Source organism: Molossus molossus, unplaced genomic scaffold (assembly GCF_014108415.1).
Source record: "Molossus molossus isolate mMolMol1 unplaced genomic scaffold, mMolMol1.p scaffold_m16_p_6, whole genome shotgun sequence".
In the NCBI taxonomy this organism is placed as follows: domain Eukaryota; kingdom Metazoa; phylum Chordata; class Mammalia; order Chiroptera; family Molossidae; genus Molossus; species Molossus molossus.
The window spans coordinates 1,451,618-1,469,314 of record NW_023425399.1 but is presented as its reverse complement, the minus strand read 5'-3'; the positions used below and the strand labels follow the sequence as shown (position 1 = coordinate 1,469,314).

The window sequence follows — 17,697 nt, the reverse complement described above, 5'->3', positions numbered from 1 at the left end:
CTCGGGCGCAACCCCGTACAGGGGACGGGACTCCCCCTCACTTTCCGCCCAGAGCTGACATTTCCCTGAGACACCAGTAAGAGCCTCAGGTCTCAGGGCCGCTGGGGCAGGGCCAGGGGTCCGAAGAATGAGGAGGGGAGCTCATGACCCTTGGGGCCTCCAGCAACCCCAGAATATCAGAAACGAGGGGTGTGTGGATGGAGAAATGAGGCCGGAGCCTCTGGGTACCGGCATGTTCGCTCTACATTAGCATCCACGTCAGCCACACGCAGCCCCCCTGACGCGTGCAGGCCACACGTCCTGAGTCATCGTCCTGGGCCTGGTGACCGGGGCAGCCTGAGCACCCACTGAGCCTCGGAGGCCGAGCTGACAGGGTGACGTCCCCCCGACTCCAGGAGCTGCTGAGGGACTTTGCAGGGCCGCCCACCCTCGTGTCTCCATCGACCACGCGACCATTGAGCCCTCACGGCAGTGGACGCCGAGCGGATGCGGAATCGGCAGTGAGCAGTGGTCATTCGTGTAAGCAGCAGCTAATCCTCTGCAGCCACCGCGGGGCACCTTCTGTCAGGACATCACCCTCGAGGTCTGGACTGGGCCATCAATACCCAGCAGTGCACCCTGCCCAGCTCGGAGCGGCCTCTGGTCCCTCCAGTAGCAGACACGTCGGTGACGTTCCGAATCAGCAGAAGACTGCAGAGAGGCCCAGCGACTGTGCAAGGGGTTTGCTGGGCTCGCTGCACACACCTGTGGCGGCCGTGGAAACACCCCAGAGACCGCATCAAGTACCCCGTGGTGTCCAGGTACCCGGATGTGCAGAGCGTGAAGCCCCAGGTACTCCCGCGTGGCTGCCTCCCCGACAGGCAGGCGCTGGCTGACCTGCTTCGTAAGAGTCCGTCTGTCCCCCCGCCCTGGGCTCACACCTGGGGGGCTGGTGCCCCCACCCCGCTCCGAGGCTGCTGTTCTCTGGGAAACCATCTCAGGGCTGCTCCCCAGTTCCTCAGGGCCCAGGACCCTCTCAGAGCTGCAGGTTGGTCTTGGAGGATGACGATGAAATGAAGACCGAGGACTCGGGGACTTGCAGCCACGTCCTGCCCACACGCCTCCACGCCCTGCCATGTGAAGCCACGTCCTGCCCACGCGCCGCCACGCCCTGCCATGTGAGGCCACGTCCTGCCCACGCGCCACCACGCCCTGCCATGTGAAGCCACGTCCTGCCCACGCGCCCGTCCTGCTCTCTCGTCTTCATTGTGTTTTACAAAAGTATCACCAAAGGATGGAGACGAGTTGAAAACAAGCCCTGGTGTTTCAGCGGGCTGGGCCGGGTGGCGGGGGCCTGGCCAGTGCTCGAGAGCAGGTGGCGGACACAGGCGTGAGTCCACAGGTACTTCCAGAGCCTGATACCACCTCCCCACCCCCACCCTGCACCTGGACAGCATGGCCGGAGCCCAAATTAGGAGCCCAGAGCCCAGGGCCCACCTGCCGCTCTCCGGGGGGGGAGGGAGGCTAAGGCATCACACTGTGGCCAAGCTGGCCTCTTGCAAGACAGCTGCTGTCTGCGCCTTTCATCAGCGTGGTCAGGACCTGACTCGCTGCTGACCACTGAGGGGGGCCGAGAGCCGGCCCCAGGGCCCGGGACCGGGTGCAGCCGGAGGGCAGCGGGGTCTGCTGTTTCCCTCCTCTTCCCAGATGGCGCCAGCTAATTACTCTCACTTGTGTAACACCTTACACCTCTGTAGGATTTTTTCAAAATGTTAGAAAACAGATGATCAGTCTGTTTTGGCCGCCGTGTGAGAGTTTTTTCATTAACAGGCTCGGCCAGGACCATCTGTGTGTTTAGTGAAAAGTTTGCCACGGGCGGAGTTAAACCTTGGAAACAGCGGCTGGGCTGGAAGTGGCCGCCGGCCCCTGGGCCGCCCGGAGGAGCTGGGGGAGGCCCAGCGGGGTGGCCCCCACCGCCCCACCTGCGCCGTCCGGGTCAGCTGACCTTCACTCAGCACTCACCTGCCGGAGAACTCTCCAGAACAGACAGTGGCCAGAACTCGCTCTGCGCCAGCCGGCTGTGTCCTCAGACAAGTCAGCTCACCTCTGAGCCTCCGCATCCTGGGAAGGTGCAGCTGACGGTTCTCACGGCCCGGCCCTAGGAAGTGGCGCTGGGGCCCCTAGCCCCGCGGAGGGGTGCAGAGGGTGGACCCCAGCACAGGAAACCCGCAGCCACGCCAGGCGGCCCCTGAGCCGTCCTCCTGGGGCAGAGCACCGTCCGGGTGAGCTCACACCTGTGTGGACGCAGTTTGTAACTGAGGTGCTGCACCTGGTGAGGGGAGCCATGCCCGCTGACCCCGCAGTGCCCTGCCGGCCGTGTGGGTGTGCAGGGCGGCCAGAGCTCATCCGTCCACCAGGGTGCCCGCAAGGCCGCAGACCCCACTCCTTCACGCAGCAACACCTGCTGCACCAGCTACGCACCGGGCACTGCCCCAGGGGGCCCACCGCCGTGTGGCCAAGCACCAGACTGAGTGCCTTCAGACGGCCTAAGCATGGCCCTGGCCGTTCTGGGGTCAGACATCTAAGGCTCAAGTCCAGGTGCGGCCGGCTGGTGCCTCCTGGGGCCCCGGGGAGAAGCCGTGCCCTGCCCCCACCCCCAGTTTCTGGAGGCGTCGTGTTCCTTGGCCGTGAGCCAGCTCGTACCATCCGCCAGACTCTCTGACCTGTGCTTCCGTCCTCGCCTGTCCCTCTCTGGCTCTGACCTCCTCCCTCCCTCTACAAGGAGCTCGCGGTGACACCGGCCCGCCCAGAACCAGGGTCGCCCCCGTGCCAAGGTCCTCAGCTTCGCCATGTCTGCCGAGTCCGTGGGCCGTGCGAGGCAGCATGTTCCCAGAGTCTGGGATCAAGACGTGGACGTCTTTGAGGGGTCTGCAGTCTCGCCATGGAGGGCGACGGCCCACCCGCAGGTGTGTGGGTGTGTGATGCGGACGTGTGCCGGCAGAGGAACACCGCTCTCCCTCTCGGGCGTCACTGCTTACCTGTCACCGTTCCCGAAGGGTGGTGGGCGAGGTGACGGCCACCCTCAGACCTCGCCTGGTCCCCACCTCTGCCCTGCACCAGCGGAATCCCAGAATCAGTGGTCGTAGGTGGTGACACTGCACAGGGCCCTCTGTGGTCACACTGTGCACAGGGCCCTCCGTGGCCACACTGTGCGCAGGGCCCTCCGTGGTCACACTGCGCGCAGGGCCCTCCGTGGTCACACTGTGCAGGGCCCTCTGTGGTCACACTGTGCAGGGCCCTCTGTGGTCACACTGTGCGCAGGGCCCTCCGTGGTCACACTGTGCACAGGGCCCTCCGTGGTCTCACTGTGCACAGGGCCCTCCGTGGTCACACTGTGGACAGGCCCCTCCGTGGTCACACTGTGCAGAGCCCTCCGTGGTCACACTGTGCGCAGGGCCCTTCGTGGCCACACTGTGCGCAGGGCCCTCCGTGGCCACACTGTTCAGGGCCCTCCGTGGTCTCACTGTGCACAGGGCCCTCCGTGGTCACACTGCACAGGGCCCTCCGTGGTCACACTGCACAGGGCCCTCCGTGGTCACACTGTGCGCCGGACCCTCCGTGGTCACACTGTGCAGGGCCCTCCGTGGCCACACTGTGCAGGGCCTGTAACACGTGAACACATTAGGGATGTTGCAAAACAGTCGCAGGAAACAACGGGAAATATTTCACCAGACACTAACCCCGTCGGCCCCTCTCCCCTCCCAGCCCAGAGAGGTTTCTCCGCGTCTTCCTGCTCCTCCTGAAACCGCTGCCTGAAGTCACAAAGCCTTCAGCTGTGAAGCAGGACAGAGCTGCACTGAGACCTCGCTCACCTGCCCGCCCCCGCCCGCCCCAGACAAGAAAGGACGGGACCAGGGGCGCCGGTCTTCCTCCCAAAAGTGTCTGAGGACCGGGCAGGGCAGCCTCTCCCAAGGCCCTTTGTTCTTTCTGAAGAACATTCCTGGGAGTTGGTGATTCACTCCTCTTTGTTTTTTAAATTAAGATCCATTCTGCTGCCCGATGGGGGGCAGGTGGGGGAGCACCTTGCTTTTGTTCCGGTGACGAAGCGATGCATGGTGGTGATTGTACAGCTTGGAAATCAGGATCGTCCTCTGGTCATTGTCAACGTCCGCGTCCTCGGTCCTCTGCCTTAGGTTTCTTGGTCACGGCCTGGAGGGACGGCCCTGGGGCAGGAAGACGCCTGGCCCCCCACCAGCTCCCTTCTGCCTCCGGGGAGAGGTGTGTCCATGGCTGGAGCAGCCCCTCCCTGCCCGGCGCACGGCCCCAGGTTCTTCTCCAGCACCTCAGACGCCCTCCAGGCAGAGCTGTTTCCAGGGGGGGGGGGGGGGGGGCAGCTCGGCACCCCTCCCAGGCAGGAGTGGATGGATCCGACTGGGGGTGCAGGCTCCGTCCTGCCCCGTGGCTGCAGGGTGGTGGTGCTGGGTGGCAGAGGCTGTTCAGAGAGGCTGAGCGAGCTCTCCAAGGCCACACAGCTCGGCTCCCGGGCCTTGGCTCTGGGCGAGGCAGCACCTGCTCGGTACCACCTGTCACAGTGGGTGCCCACAGTAGGTGCTGCTCGCACCGTGGACCTCGGTGAGGGGGCATGAAGCTCCCTGCCCTCCTCTCTCTCTCTCTCTCTCTCTCTCTCTCGCAGCCAGAAGGGTCCGATCCAAAGGCCGCCTTTCTCTGAGAGGTGCCTTTTCTCTCCAAGGAAAGTCGGGGGCCTGCTTTACGGCCTTTGGCAGGAGCGAGGCCCCCTGGAGACATGAAATGTGGCAGCTGGGGCCGGGGCGGTGGGCAGGAAGCCCCCTCGGGGACAGCTCAGGCAGGGGGGAGCCGCCAGGGGCTCTCTCTGCCTCCAGCCTTTCCGGGTCTCATTGTCTAAATCCTCTGAAAATATCATTCCTGGTCCATTGACCTTTCTGCAAATTTTAATTTACACCGAGGAGTCAAATGTCATATAATTTTTATACATTTCGCTGAGCTTTTTCGCCGATAGATTAAAAAACAATTCTTTATCAGGATTTCCTGTCAGACTTGCTCAAGGAGTAATTACCGCGGGATGCACCCTTCATCCGCACAGTGCCCCCGCGGGCCCGGCGGCTGCCCAGTGCCGTGCTTCTCCGGGAGGGGATGTTCCGAGGTCCCGGGCTCCGTCCGGGCCAAGTGAGGCCAGGACCCACCGCCTCCGAAACGACTTGCTTCACCGGCTGTTTTTCCTGCCAACGGTTAAGCCGCTCAGATGGGCAGGAACCCACAGGCTTGTTCTGCAAAACCCACCAGCGCACGGCTGTGCCCGGCGCGGGGATTTCACGGCCGACACTGTGGACTGGGCTCCGTCAGAGAAACGGGCTGTGGGCTCTTCTCTGCTCCAGGATAGGAAAAGGGCATCACAACCTCCGCCTTCAGGGACCTCCGCCCCCCACGAGAGACGGAACGAGCGGAGCCGAGGAGCAGAGCGACCGGGACTCGGCGGGGTGGCCCGACGGTGGAGGTGGCACCAAGCTGCTCAAGGCCACCGTTGCTCCGGCTCGTCCGTCTATGCGCCGGTCCGGTAGATGCGCAGGAAGGGCGTCGGTGTGAGCCTGCAGCAGCACCTCCACACGGGGCAGGGCCCGAGACGCAGGGGGCCAGCCTCAGGGGCTGCGTTCAGCGTGTTGCTACGGACACGCGGTGGGATCTGACCTCCTCGCACGTGTACTTGGGGCTCGATGCTCAGGCTGCTCTGCCCAGAGTCAGGTGCATCCTCTCGCCCCGAGACCTGACAGCCGAGCCTGAGTCCCGTCCCCGAGACCCACACCCCTGGCCTCGGCCGTTGTGGAAACAGCCCAGGACCGCCGGGCGCAGAGCCTCCCAGCTGGCCCGCGTGGCGCTCATGTGACCCGGGAGCTCTTTGTTACTCGGCCCAACCCGCCTCGTGCTGACTGATGCACCCTGATTTCCCAGCATGCATTTCTCCCAGGGACTCTAGAAAACGATTGGGTTCAACTGTTTTAGGGTACACAGGTCCCCACCCTCGCAGGGCTCCCCGGACCCTTCCTCACTTTGCCGCACACTGAAAATGTTCAGGAGAGAGACGAGGCACAGTTCTCACTCGATGACACTGCGTCCCTGCCCCTCCCCCACACTAGCCCGGGACCCGGGACCCGCGGCCCTTGGACGTCCTCTGGGCCATGTGGTGACCCATGAAGAATGTTTCCTCCGTGCTCTTTAGAACCAGGGTTTGGATGAGGAACACCCACACACAGAGCCAGGGCCTTGGGCACGGCCCTCGGCTGAGGAGGGGGAGGGACGTGTCTTTTCTTTCCGGGTCGGGTGGAATTTACTCCTCACCACTGAGCGTCCCTGGTCCCGGCCAGTGTGTCCCCGCGTCCCCGCGTCACAGGGGCCCATCCTGCAAAGCGGCTCAGAGGGTGTGGTGTTGGCCCGTTTTCTCTGAAGAACTCCTCCATGGTGTCCCCCAGATGGACCTGGGACAAGTGGACCCTGGTCACTGTCCCCTCGCTGGGGCCTCCTCTTCCTCCTGGGTCCTCCCAGGGCCCCAGGACCAGTCCGGCCCCCTGCTGGGGCTCCCCTGGCGCCTTGTGACCCCGAGTCTCCAACACGCAACTGCATCTTCAGTGAACCTGTGTGTCTGAATGCCGCCGGTTCCTCCCCTGTGTCGTGAGGCTACTGAGAGCACCCCACTTTGCCCAGGGCTGGCCTGGCCCCCATGGGCCTCGGGGAAGGCCCTAGACACCAGAGGTTCCCATCCCTGGCTTAGGGGCCCCCCCAGGGTCTGCCCATGTCAGGGGCCCCGTATCTCAGTGGGCCGTGCGTGCGCCCAGGAGGCCAGGGAGAGGGCGCAGGGGTTGGTGTGGCCGAGGGGAGAATGTTTGTGTTTCCCGAGCCCTTCTCTTTGCTTTGGAAAAGCAGTTGGCAGTTGAGGCCCATGTGTTTGCAGAGGGAGCGGCGGGGGAGATCGGGGATTCCGTCCCAGCAAACGGAGGCCCAAGACAAGCCCGGCGAGGGGCCTGCCAGCTGCCGGGGCCCCGGAGCCGGTGCAGGGGGGTGCCCAGGGCTCCACACCATCCAGGGTGCTGTGCGGGCCATCTTGGGCCGGCCCTCGACCCGCAGAGAGTGTCCCCACCCGCAGGGACAGGATGCCCTCGCCCCCGGAGCGGGCGGCCTCAGGTCCCAGCCAGGGCGGCCCGCAGAGTCCAGACCCCGCGTCCTGCCCAGACCTGGGGAGGCCCCTCGATCGGAACTCCGAGGAGCGTAGAATGTGGGAGCTCAGAGTAACCGGGAGGAGGCCGCAGGCTGCCACCCCTGGGAGGCCTGGAGGCTCAGGCCCACCCGGAGCCTCGGACTGGGTTTCTGAGTCCCCCAGAACCAGGGCCCGTCCTGACACAGAGCTGCCCCGAGTCGTCTCAAGACCCCTGATCTCAGACAGAAGAGCCATGGGCGGGGCCTGTCCTGTGGTCACAGCCGTGTCCCACCAGGAGTCAGGGGGCCGACCCTCACACGCGCCGGCTGGCTACAGTCAACACACCATCCTCGTGGGTGGTCCGGGGCTGCGCCTCACGGGTTTTCCTGACTTGTACATCTGAGGTCAAGGGCAAAGGGTAACACGCCCACACGTGTGCGTGCGTGCGTGTGTGCGTGCATGTGCGCGCGCGTGTGCATGTGTCCGTGTGTGTGCGCGCGTGTGTGCATGTGTGCGTGCGTGTATGTGCGTATGTGCGTGCATGTGTGTTTAATCTAAATAGGGGGGGAATAAATAAATAAATAAAAATAAAAAGAGAGGGGGGCCCTGGCCAGTTTGGCTCAGCAGCAGCCACAGGGGTGGGGACCTCTTCCCTGCCAAGGGCCATTTGCATTTAGAACATCATTCTCGGGCCGTACAACGATACCAACCTAAAAATTAGCCTGCTGTGTGGTCAGGCTAATTTGGTGAGGGTGTGATTTTAGCCGGTATTAATTTCGAGGGCCTCATACAGCCCCTGGGCCGGACGTTCCCCACCCCTGGTTAGAGTCATGGATTCGATTCCCAGTCAAGGGCCTGTACCTCGGTTTTGAGTTTGATCCCAGCTCTGGTTGGGGTCGTGTGGGAGGCAACCAGTCGATGTGTCTCTCTCACATCAATATTCCTCTCTCCCCCTCCCCCTCCCCCTCTATCTAAAAAATCAAGGGAAAAATATCCTTACGTGAGGATTAAAAAAATTTTTTTAAATAAACAGAGAGGGGTGTGGAAGGGTTCTCGCTCCAGGACAGCTTCGGGGTCCCTCTGGGGAAGAACCCCCTCTTGGTGTACCGCCTCCCCCACAGCTTCCGGAGCAGCTGCCCACCGCAGACCCCAGCTGACCCTCACCAGGGCTCCAGTGTCATGCCCTCCTGTCGGGAAGAGGTCAGGGAGAACTCTGAGGGCAAACGACTGTGGATGGACACAGAGCTGGCGCAGCCTCCAACCGCCCTTCTGATGAAACAGCGTCAAATCGCAGACCCAGGGGCTGCCCCTGCCTCTCCTGGGCTCCGTCTGCGGAGAGGAGCGTGGAGGAGGGGAGGGGGTGCGAGAGGAGAGGAGGGGGTTGGGGGCGGGGAGTGGTCTCTGAGGACAGGCAGGAGACCCGTCTCTCTACCGGAGCTGAGCTGTAAATCGAACGATGTCATCAGCCGAGTCCCAAGCACATAGGCTGCTGAGAGGGGCCGTGGTCCTGTGTTTGCGTTGCAGGGGACCCTCCAGGCCCCCTCCCCTGAGCCCCGCTGTCTCCGCCTCACATGTACGGCCTCCCCGTGTGCCATGAGCCCCGGAAGGAGGGAGCAGGAGCCTGGCCAGGTCCCCAAAGCCCACGTCCTGCGCCAGGAGCAGCTCACGAAGGAAGCGGCCCGTGGAGGGCAATGTGAACCCCTTTGCTCCGGTAGCAACAGGCATACGGGGTACCGGCCCCCGGGAGGTGCTCTAGGAGCGAGGCCAGGAGCAGCCAGGAGCTCGGCAGGTGTCCGCTGGGGGCATCGTGGGCACATTGTCCAAGGCGACCTCTTGGGTGTTCTAACCCAACAGGCGTGTCGGTCGGTTTTTTCTCAGGCGCTTCCCAGAGGCAGAGAGCACGTTGGGGGGTCGGACCGCCTGGTCTTTATTCTCTGCACGCTCACCTGTAAGCTGGGCCACAGCTGTCCGACCCGCGCTGGGGGGTGGGCTGAGCCGGCAGGGCGCTGGCGGAGGCGCCAGGGGCCCTGACACACGCTGAGAGCCGGCAGACGGTCCCTGACTTACCAGGGCTGGCAGGAGGCTCTTTGACTGGACAGCGCTTGTAGCTACTCGACATTTCGTCGCAAACGGTCTGTGTTGGATGGTGCTGCCCAAGCGCAGGCCGGTGGAGGTGTGCTGGGCACGGTCAGGTCGGCAGGGCTCTGACGTCTGGTGGACACGTACTCGACCCTGGACATCTCCACCCCACGGTGGGCTCTCGGGACGTAGCCCCATCGTGGGCCAAGCAGCATGTGTGCAAACAGGACTCCGTCCCCACTCCGCACACTGGTGAGGACGGCACCCTGACGTTGACCCTCCGCTGGTGTCTGCGGCCCAGGGGACACTGGGCTGCACACACCTCCACCCCCTGGGTCCCTGCGCCCGGCCCCCCAGCGCTGGCTGCGCGGACGCCCGGCCACCACCTCCCAGGGGACAGAGCAGTGTTTGAACAGTCGGCTTTCGTTTCTCTCGGGGTGACGTCTGTCTCCTGTCAAGTTTGTCTACAACGAATGGGACTAATTACCGCGCTGCAGACATGCAGCCGTGGGCTGTGGGCAGGAGCACGGGGTCCCCTGTGGGGCCCGGGGGCGGGGGGCGCCCGCTCCAAGCAGGTCTCAGTCAGCGGAGCCCAGAGGAGGCTGTAGCCCTCCGTGTGCACCCCCACAGGTGACTTCTCCCCCAAAGTGACTTCCCACCTCCCAGTTAGTGCTGGGTCCCGGTCCTGGAGGGCTGGAGCGTAGGCACCCGACCCGCCCTGGCCCTGAGGGCTGGGAACCGCAGCCTCATGAAGGACAGGTCCCCCCAGGGTCGGATTTCTCTTTTTTTATCCTCACCCAAGGACATTTTTCCATTTTTTATTCAGGTAAAGCGGGAAGGGAGAGAGAGGAAAAGAGAGAGAGAGAAACATCGACGTGAAAGGGACACATTAAGTGGCTGCCACCTGCACAACCCAACCAGGGCCGGGGACAAACTGCAACCGAAGCACATGCCCTTAGCGGGAACCGAACCCGGGTCTCTCTGGACCGCAGGCCGACGCTCTAACCACTGAGCGAATCAGGCCAGGGTCGGATTTCTCTAAGCAGCGGCAGGAAGTCCCCCAGGAGGACCTAGATGCCACATGGCTGGGCATCCGAGGGGTGTCCTTGCCCCTCCAGAAGGACCACCCCTCCAGCAGGCCGGGGTTCCGGTGCAGACACAGACTGGGAGGGTGTGCGTGTTTGCACCCCGCAGATCCTGTGAGCACCCCGAAGATCCTGTGAGCACCCCGCAGATCCTGTGAGCACCCCGCAGATCCTGTGAGCACCCCACAGATCCTGTGAGCACCCCACAGGGGCCCTGGTTTAACCCACGGGCACAATTTCTGGGAGGTGGCGCATGGCATCGTCTTCAGTGTCCCCGAGGGGCTCTGGTCCACTGAGGACGTCATCATCTGAGAGGTCCCAGCTCCGTGGACAGCACCCCGGGGTCCTGTGGGGCAGCGACAGGCTGGCGACTTGCTCTGCCTGCCTCGGACGACCGCTCGGTGCCCGGGTTCAACACAACGGCACCCCCACGAGCCCTGAGGAAACTCGAGCCCCCCCCACACACACACCGCCCGAGCCCATCAGCGTGGTCACAAGTCTTCTTTCCGAGGACAAAGGGGCTTATTTATGCACTTGGGGCTAATCTCTCAGCAGTCACGGAACCGTTTGCAGTGTGTGGGTGACGGGTGTCAGACGGACTGATTCACTCTGTTTGTTGCTGATTTTAACGTGTTTGCTGTTGGGATGAGCGGTCCCTGTCAGAGCCGTTTGCAGTGTCCCTGTCACGTGAAAACATGGGCCATTCGTCAGGGGACGGCTTCCCGGAGCCACAGCCCACCGAACCCTCGCCACCTCCGCCGCCCCTCTGAGGACCCCGTCGGTGCAGCCCAGGGTCTCGGGCCAGGCGGGCAGAAGCGCCTCCTCGTCCATTTAAAATCAGTTTTATATTAAATCCACAAGTGGGAGGCGCCGGTGGTGGCTGCTGTCGAAGGTGACGTGTTGAGACGCGGGACCGCGTGTTGTTTATCACTTCGGGGCGGGCAGCTGTCAATGAACGCGGAGGGGAGACACTGCGTCACGTGTAACAGTGAGGGGCCTTTCTTAGTTTCCAGAATAAACAGTAATTAAATCACGTGAGCCGCGACGGTGCAATTGCTCAGAAAACCGATCCTCCCCCCGCGATTGCTGAGGCGCCCACATTCCGTAAATATCGGGCAACTTTATCCATCGCTTCTAGCAGCAGCCTGTGACGCCGGCTGTCGGTGCCTCGTGACTTACGGGGACGGGGCTGGCGCACACTCGGGGAGCTGGCACACACTCGGGGGGCTGGCACACACTCGGGGGGCCTGGCACACACTCGGGGGGGCCTGGCACACACTCGGGGGGCTGGCACACACTCGGGGAGCCTGCGCGGGCTGGGGCGCGGCTCCCGGAGCCTCCCTGCCGCAGAGGGACACGCCCGGCGGTAGTGGCATCGGGAGGGGCTGGTGGTCGGTGCCTAATTCATGTTTGGGAAGCAGGCGCCGTGCCCACTGGGCAGTGTGGGTAACGCCGCCTACACTCTCGTCCGGGTCACCGAGAAAGCACTTGCTGCCCCAGGTCACGGCCTGGCCAGCTCTGGCCCCGCCCCCTGGACAGTTCGCAGGTGCCGGGTTGGTGTCCAGAACAAATCAGACCAGAGAAGGCGGCGGCCGCGAGGTCTGTGCAGGGCTGCCTTCTCGGTCCGCACGTGGCCGTCGGGGACGGAGAGGAGCCCGTGCGGGGCTTCGAAGCCTGCGGGCACGGTCTGCGTGGGGCGGGCGAGGGAACCGGGTTCGGGTGGAACACACCAGCGCACCCCCAGATCCAGAACCGCCCGGCGGAGCCCAGCTCAGGCCGTCACAGATCCTGTTCCAGTTCCTCCCCCTGAGCCCTCGCGTTCGCCGCGGGGAGAGACCCAGTGCCCAGTGTCCAAGCACCTTCGCGTCTGCTTCCCTGCTGACAGAGACCCAGAGCCTTTGCCCGGTCCTGACCCTCCTCTCCCTCCCTTTGCAGTCAGGTTCAGCAGCTGTCTGGGGGCCACGGACACGCGATACGAGACCAGCAGCAGTGACTTCGAAGTCAGGGCGGACGGGACCGTCTTCGCCACCCGGGAGCTGTGGGTCCCCTCCGAGGAAGTGGCCTTCACAGTGACCGCGTGGGAGCGCCAAACCGCCGAGCGATGGGACGCCGTGGTGCGGCTGCTGGTGGCCCAGACCGCGTCCCCACCCTCGGGGCGCAAGGTAAGGCAGGCGCCGTGGCGGGCAGGCGGGGGCAGGGCTGGAGGACGGCCGTGTTAAAGCCACAGTCCTTGACTGTGGCGCAGACGAGGTGTGAGGACCTCAGATAAAAGTGGCTCATTGGAATTACAAGGACGCCTTTTGTCAGGCATGTTAATGAAGAGGTTTCCGGTGCAATCAATGCTCCGGTGGGTTCTCCGTGGAAGGTGATTGCAATTAGACAGTCCCCGTAGGGGTGCACCTCCAGCCCCCGCTCGGGCGGGCAGACAGGAGACATGGAGTCCGTGCCCCAGGCTCCGAGGGTCCTGGTGAGCCCCGTCACGGGGTGACGGGGGGCTGCACACCTGCATGTGTGAACTGTGACGATGAGAGACAGCGACGGAGTCTCTGAGCCCACGACTGGTCCCTCGTTACAGTCAAGTCTCCTGCATGGCTTCCCGTTTCCCCCTCCCCTAGACCCCGCTCCCCTAGACCCCGCTCGAATCTCCACGGGTGGGCACGGCACTGTCGCCACCTCCCAGAGGGAGCCGCGCCCCTTTGCTACAGGTGAGAACCGTTCCGGAAAGGAGTAGAAGGTGGTTTTCCAGGGCAGCCCAGCCCAGCGCCGTAAAGGATCTGTGGGCTGTGGGTCTGAATCGGGGCTTCTCTGACTTGCCGGCTGATGTCCGGCGACAAGGCAGAAAACCTGCAATCTAACCGGTCACGTCAAGAAATTCTAAAAGGAGCAGGAAAGACACACAGAGGAGGAAGGGGGAAACTGTCCAACTCGGGGGAGGATATAATAGAAAGAACCCACAGGGAAAAGTTGTTCTATAAACGACGGCGAAGAACCCTCCCCGGGAATGAGCGAGGGCGTCGTGACCACGGTCACAGACACGGGAAAGGTCACCAGCGGGTGTCACGTGCAGGCTGTGCCAGTACGTGTGAAAACGTCCGTGAAATGGGTAACATTTTAGAAATATACAGCTTCCCGAAACATGAGAAGAAAACCTGAACTGTTGGATTATCCCGAAAATATTTAAATGAGAACCCTCGTCGGAAAGAAATGCCCACACCCTCGTGGCCTTACCGGTGAGTCCACCCGAGCTTTAAAGAGCAGTCACGTTAATCGTGTGAACACTGGTCTTGTTCAGAGAGCTGAAGGAAGGGACTGCTCCCCCCAGCACCCGGGCGCCACGTGAGCTCCACTAAGCCGGCAGAGCTGTGTCCAAAACCAGCCCAAACCTCGAAAGAGCCCCGGCCGGTTTGGCTCTTGCAGGAGGCAACCAGTCGATGTGTCCCTCTCACATCGATGTTTCTCTCTCTCCCCCCTGCCCCCACTGTATCTGCAGATAAATAGAAAAATATCCTCGGGGGAAGATTAAACAAAAAATTAATAAATTACAAAATTTTTTAAAAAGCTATTATACCTCTATAGACCAGGAATAAGTAATTGGGAAATGAAATCTGAACCCGATATGAATTAAGATAGTATTAAAAATTATCTTATAACTAGAAGTCTAACAAAAACTGCTCCAGACCCTCCCATAGCGTGGAGAACAGCCAGAGAGCCCCTTGAACCCGGGGCGTGCCAGGCGCAGACTTCACGCTGTGGGGACGAGTTCTGCCCAGCGGTTTCTGCAGACCGAGCACAGTCCAGCGTGGTCTGTGTCTGCCTGTGTATAGAAGGGTAAAGGGCTGACTTCACAGTTTTTAGACGGAAATGCAAAGGCCAAGAATGGCCTCAGGGACTGGCGCTCGGTCGCCGAGACAGGCGGGCAGACCAGCAGCTGCCCGGCCTCAGCACGGTTGGCACTGGGGCCACGCTGTCAGAGGATGCCAGTCACCTACGTAAAGGTGGGTGACCTGGCCAGACTCGGCGGACAGACGTCATCGGGCCGTCCACCCGAGGAGAGCCGGGGCTCGTCAGGAGACGTGTCCACCTCGGCAGCCGGGGGCAGGTAAGGCTAAGCTTGGCCAGACGGGTGACGCCGGTGCTGGCGAGAACACAGGGCAGGTGGAATGCCCGTGCACTCGCGAGGGGGTTATTTTGGAGCACCGTCTCTAGATGACAATTTGGCGTGTTCACTCAGAGTTGAACATACGTGGACTCACTTGCAAGGAAAACACTTCCGCGCACAACACGCCTGACCCGAAGAGATGGGTTCCCCACGCCAAGCCCTTCAGGTCTCCATGGACACGCCTGGAGGTCCCCCCGCGGAATTCAGTTCTGACACTGGCTTCCCATCACCGCAGGCGCCATGGGTTAGGGGCTCAGGACCGCGGACCCCACGTGGCAGCAACAGCACACGCGCAAATGCGCCGGACACGTGGGAGGGAGCGAAGGCCGCGGCCCAGGCGGAGACACACGCTGTGCGATAGCACCAGTGGGCCCAGGCGGGACAGTGGGGACAGAGGTCGCCTGCAGGAGGCGGGACGAGGGGCAGGGTGGGGGCCTGGGGCCACCAGGCGGGGCCTGGGGCAGGTGTTTCTTCTGTGGGCCATTCCTGCAGCTGCTCACTGACCACTCAGCGTTCTCTGCACCGAACGCATAGTTCACAGGTTTAACACATCTTCTTCAAATGCAGGCAGAGGGCTCCCTGGCTGGGACAAGGTGGGGAGAGCAGACGGGGGCACAGTGAGTGATGCTTCTGTGGGCGGAAGGTTCTAGAAGCACGGCCTCCGTCAAGGGAGCAGCTGGAGTGTTGAAAGTCGGGAAGGAAAGGAGCTTGAAGGAAGTCCCTGGAGGGCGGCACCGTGGGGACCCCGGCTCCCAGGTCTGCGGGGTCATTGTCACAGGCGAGGGCGCTTCCCACCTGCCACTCGAGACTCTGCAGCTGAACCACAGAAATCCGGCCACTGTCCTTCTGTCCCCTCGGCCCCTGGGGACCCCTGAGCGGTGGGCGCTCGGACAGCAGTTCAATGAGAAAGTGCATAGAAGTCGCGTATTTCCCTCGGGAGCGCCGACAGCCCCGGGGGTCCCAGCCGTACCCGGCCCCCCGCAAACACCGGAGACGGACTTCCACGCACGTGTCAGCGCCCTGGCTGCCGCCGCACTTGGAAGTGGCAACGAGGCCTGTGGGTGTCGTTTGCCAAAGGAAACCGTGGTGCATGAAACTAACGGCCCCTATTGCACGAGTCAGCATTAGCGGAAGGAACTCGGCCCAGCGACACCCGGCGACAGGCTGGGCCGGGGCCGGTGCGTGTTCTTTCCTGGGAGCTCCTCCTCCCCAGGCGTGTGTGGGGGCTGGGTTGTGCCCCCTGAAACTCGCATGTCGACGCCCCAACCCTCAGAACGGGACCAAGGGTGTAAGTAGGGCCTGCGGGTGTCGTTAGGGAAGTGAGGTCGTGGGGTGGGCCCGGTCAGTGTGACTGGGGGCCTCGTGAAAGGGGCAGAGGCGAGCAGACACACACAGAGCGAGGACAGTGTGGTGAGGACCGAGACCGGGGGTGCTCTGCAGGCCGAGGACCTGGAAGGTGGCTGGCGGCCACCCGTACCTCTGTCCAGAGGGCCGGGAAGGGCCCTCCCAGGGCTCTGGAGGAACCAGCCCCGCCCGCACTTGACCTCAGACTCCGCCCTCAGAGCTGGACAGCAGGTGTCTGTGGGAGCCCCCCCTGCCCCCCGTTCTGTGGGGCCATGGTTCGGCGGCCCCCACACACTCACACGGGGAGGCGGGACCTTGTCTTCCTACCGAGGTGGAGACACAACCCCAGGAAGTACAGACAGACCCCTGTCCCCCCAGACAGGGTGTGAGTCACCACCTGGGACCCCGCCCAGCGCCCCAGACACCCTGAAGACCTCTTCTAACAGTGCTCCGATGTCCAGTACCGGGGAGGACGGGCTTGCTGAGACCCCGGTTCTCTAGACCCTCGGCCCATTACTCCCCTCCCTGTGGTCCGGACCCCTCCGTCTTCACGGTGCCCCCGCCCTGTCCCCACAGTCGTCACCCCTCCACTCCCGTGAGTGTGTCTCCATGGGCCCCCAGGTTGTCTACCAGACGGTGGAAGAGAGGCCCTGGCTGAGAGCCGTGCCTGGTCCACCCGAGAGAGAAGGCTCCAGAGGTCACACCGCCACGTGCGTGCCCTCGAGTGGCCCTGCGGCCCCGTGAGCGCCAGTGCCCGTTGCCACCCTGAACCCCAACACACGGACTCACGAGCTTCCCCAGAAGGGGCCACACGGGGCCTGCACGCCAGGTGTCACCCTGGGGAAGCCACTTGGAGGTCGCTGGGTGCCTCCCGGTACTGGACCGCCCCATCCGCTCCCAGAAGACGGCCACCTGCGGCTGAGAAACAGGGCCGGGACCACAGACGGGCCGTGTCGGCCAGGCGTCCGGAGCTCCGTTTCCGGGACGATGCAGCGGCTTTAATGAGCGATAACACCCTCCCTGCTCCTGCGGCGTCAGACAGCACCACGCACGGCCCGGGCTTGACTGCCGCGGGGGCCGAGACTCGCGTGTCTGCGTGTGCGTGTGCGTGTGCGTGTGCGTTTCTCCACGGCAAAGATCCGCACAAGCGGCCGGCAGAAGGCCGTTCCCTTCGCAGAGATGGCCCCTTCAGCACCCACCCGGGGGTGTCCCGTGGAGGAGCAGAGCCCCGACACAATCACAGCTGTAACTCTGCGGGGGGAAGGCCAGGGGTGTTATAATGGGGGTGCAGCTTTGCCCAGGGCTGGCCCCCCCAGCCTGCCGTTCCTCCCTCTGCGGGGCTGCTGGCGACTCTGGGGCAGCAGGAGTCCCAGGGTGGGGAGGCCCCTCTTAGACGGTGTTCCAGCTACCAGTGTCCTCGGGGGGGACAGGCCTCTGCAGCTTGACCAGGGTCACGGCCAGGCTGAAAAGCCCCAGGTGTCATCGGTCACTTTCCCCAGGCCTGCCCCATGGAGGACACTGCCCAGGGCACCGTCTCCCTGAGACTTGAAGGGGACAAGGCAACGGCCCAAGCAGGTGGCTGAAGATTCCCGGGGCGCTGTGGGGAGCCAGGGGTGGAAAGGGGCCGTGCCGGCGGGGAATCTGCCGACGACAGCAAGATGGGGGCGGCTGCCTGCACCCTGCTCTGTCCAGTTGAGTTAAGGCCTCAGTCCGCCCTTCCTCGTCCTGGCCGAGGCCTTCCAGAATCATCAGCGCAGACGAAACGGACCATCTTTCTCTCTAATTGACACCAACGCGAACAGCCCCATTCATCCCCACTAACAACT

General features: G+C 63.3%; 1 protein-coding gene across 2 annotated transcripts in view; it reads left to right on the top strand.

The window, feature by feature from the left end:
* The window catches only part of CDH4 (cadherin 4), a 281,734-nt gene that overhangs the window by 188,023 nt on the left and 76,014 nt on the right, over window positions 1–17,697 (top strand). For both annotated transcript variants that reach the window (XM_036245369.1, XM_036245370.1), the window contains exon 3: window positions 12,304–12,530. In XM_036245369.1, coding sequence (XP_036101262.1) covers window positions 12,304–12,530 — 227 coding nt within the window. The remainder of the gene's footprint in view (window positions 1–12,303; window positions 12,531–17,697) is intronic.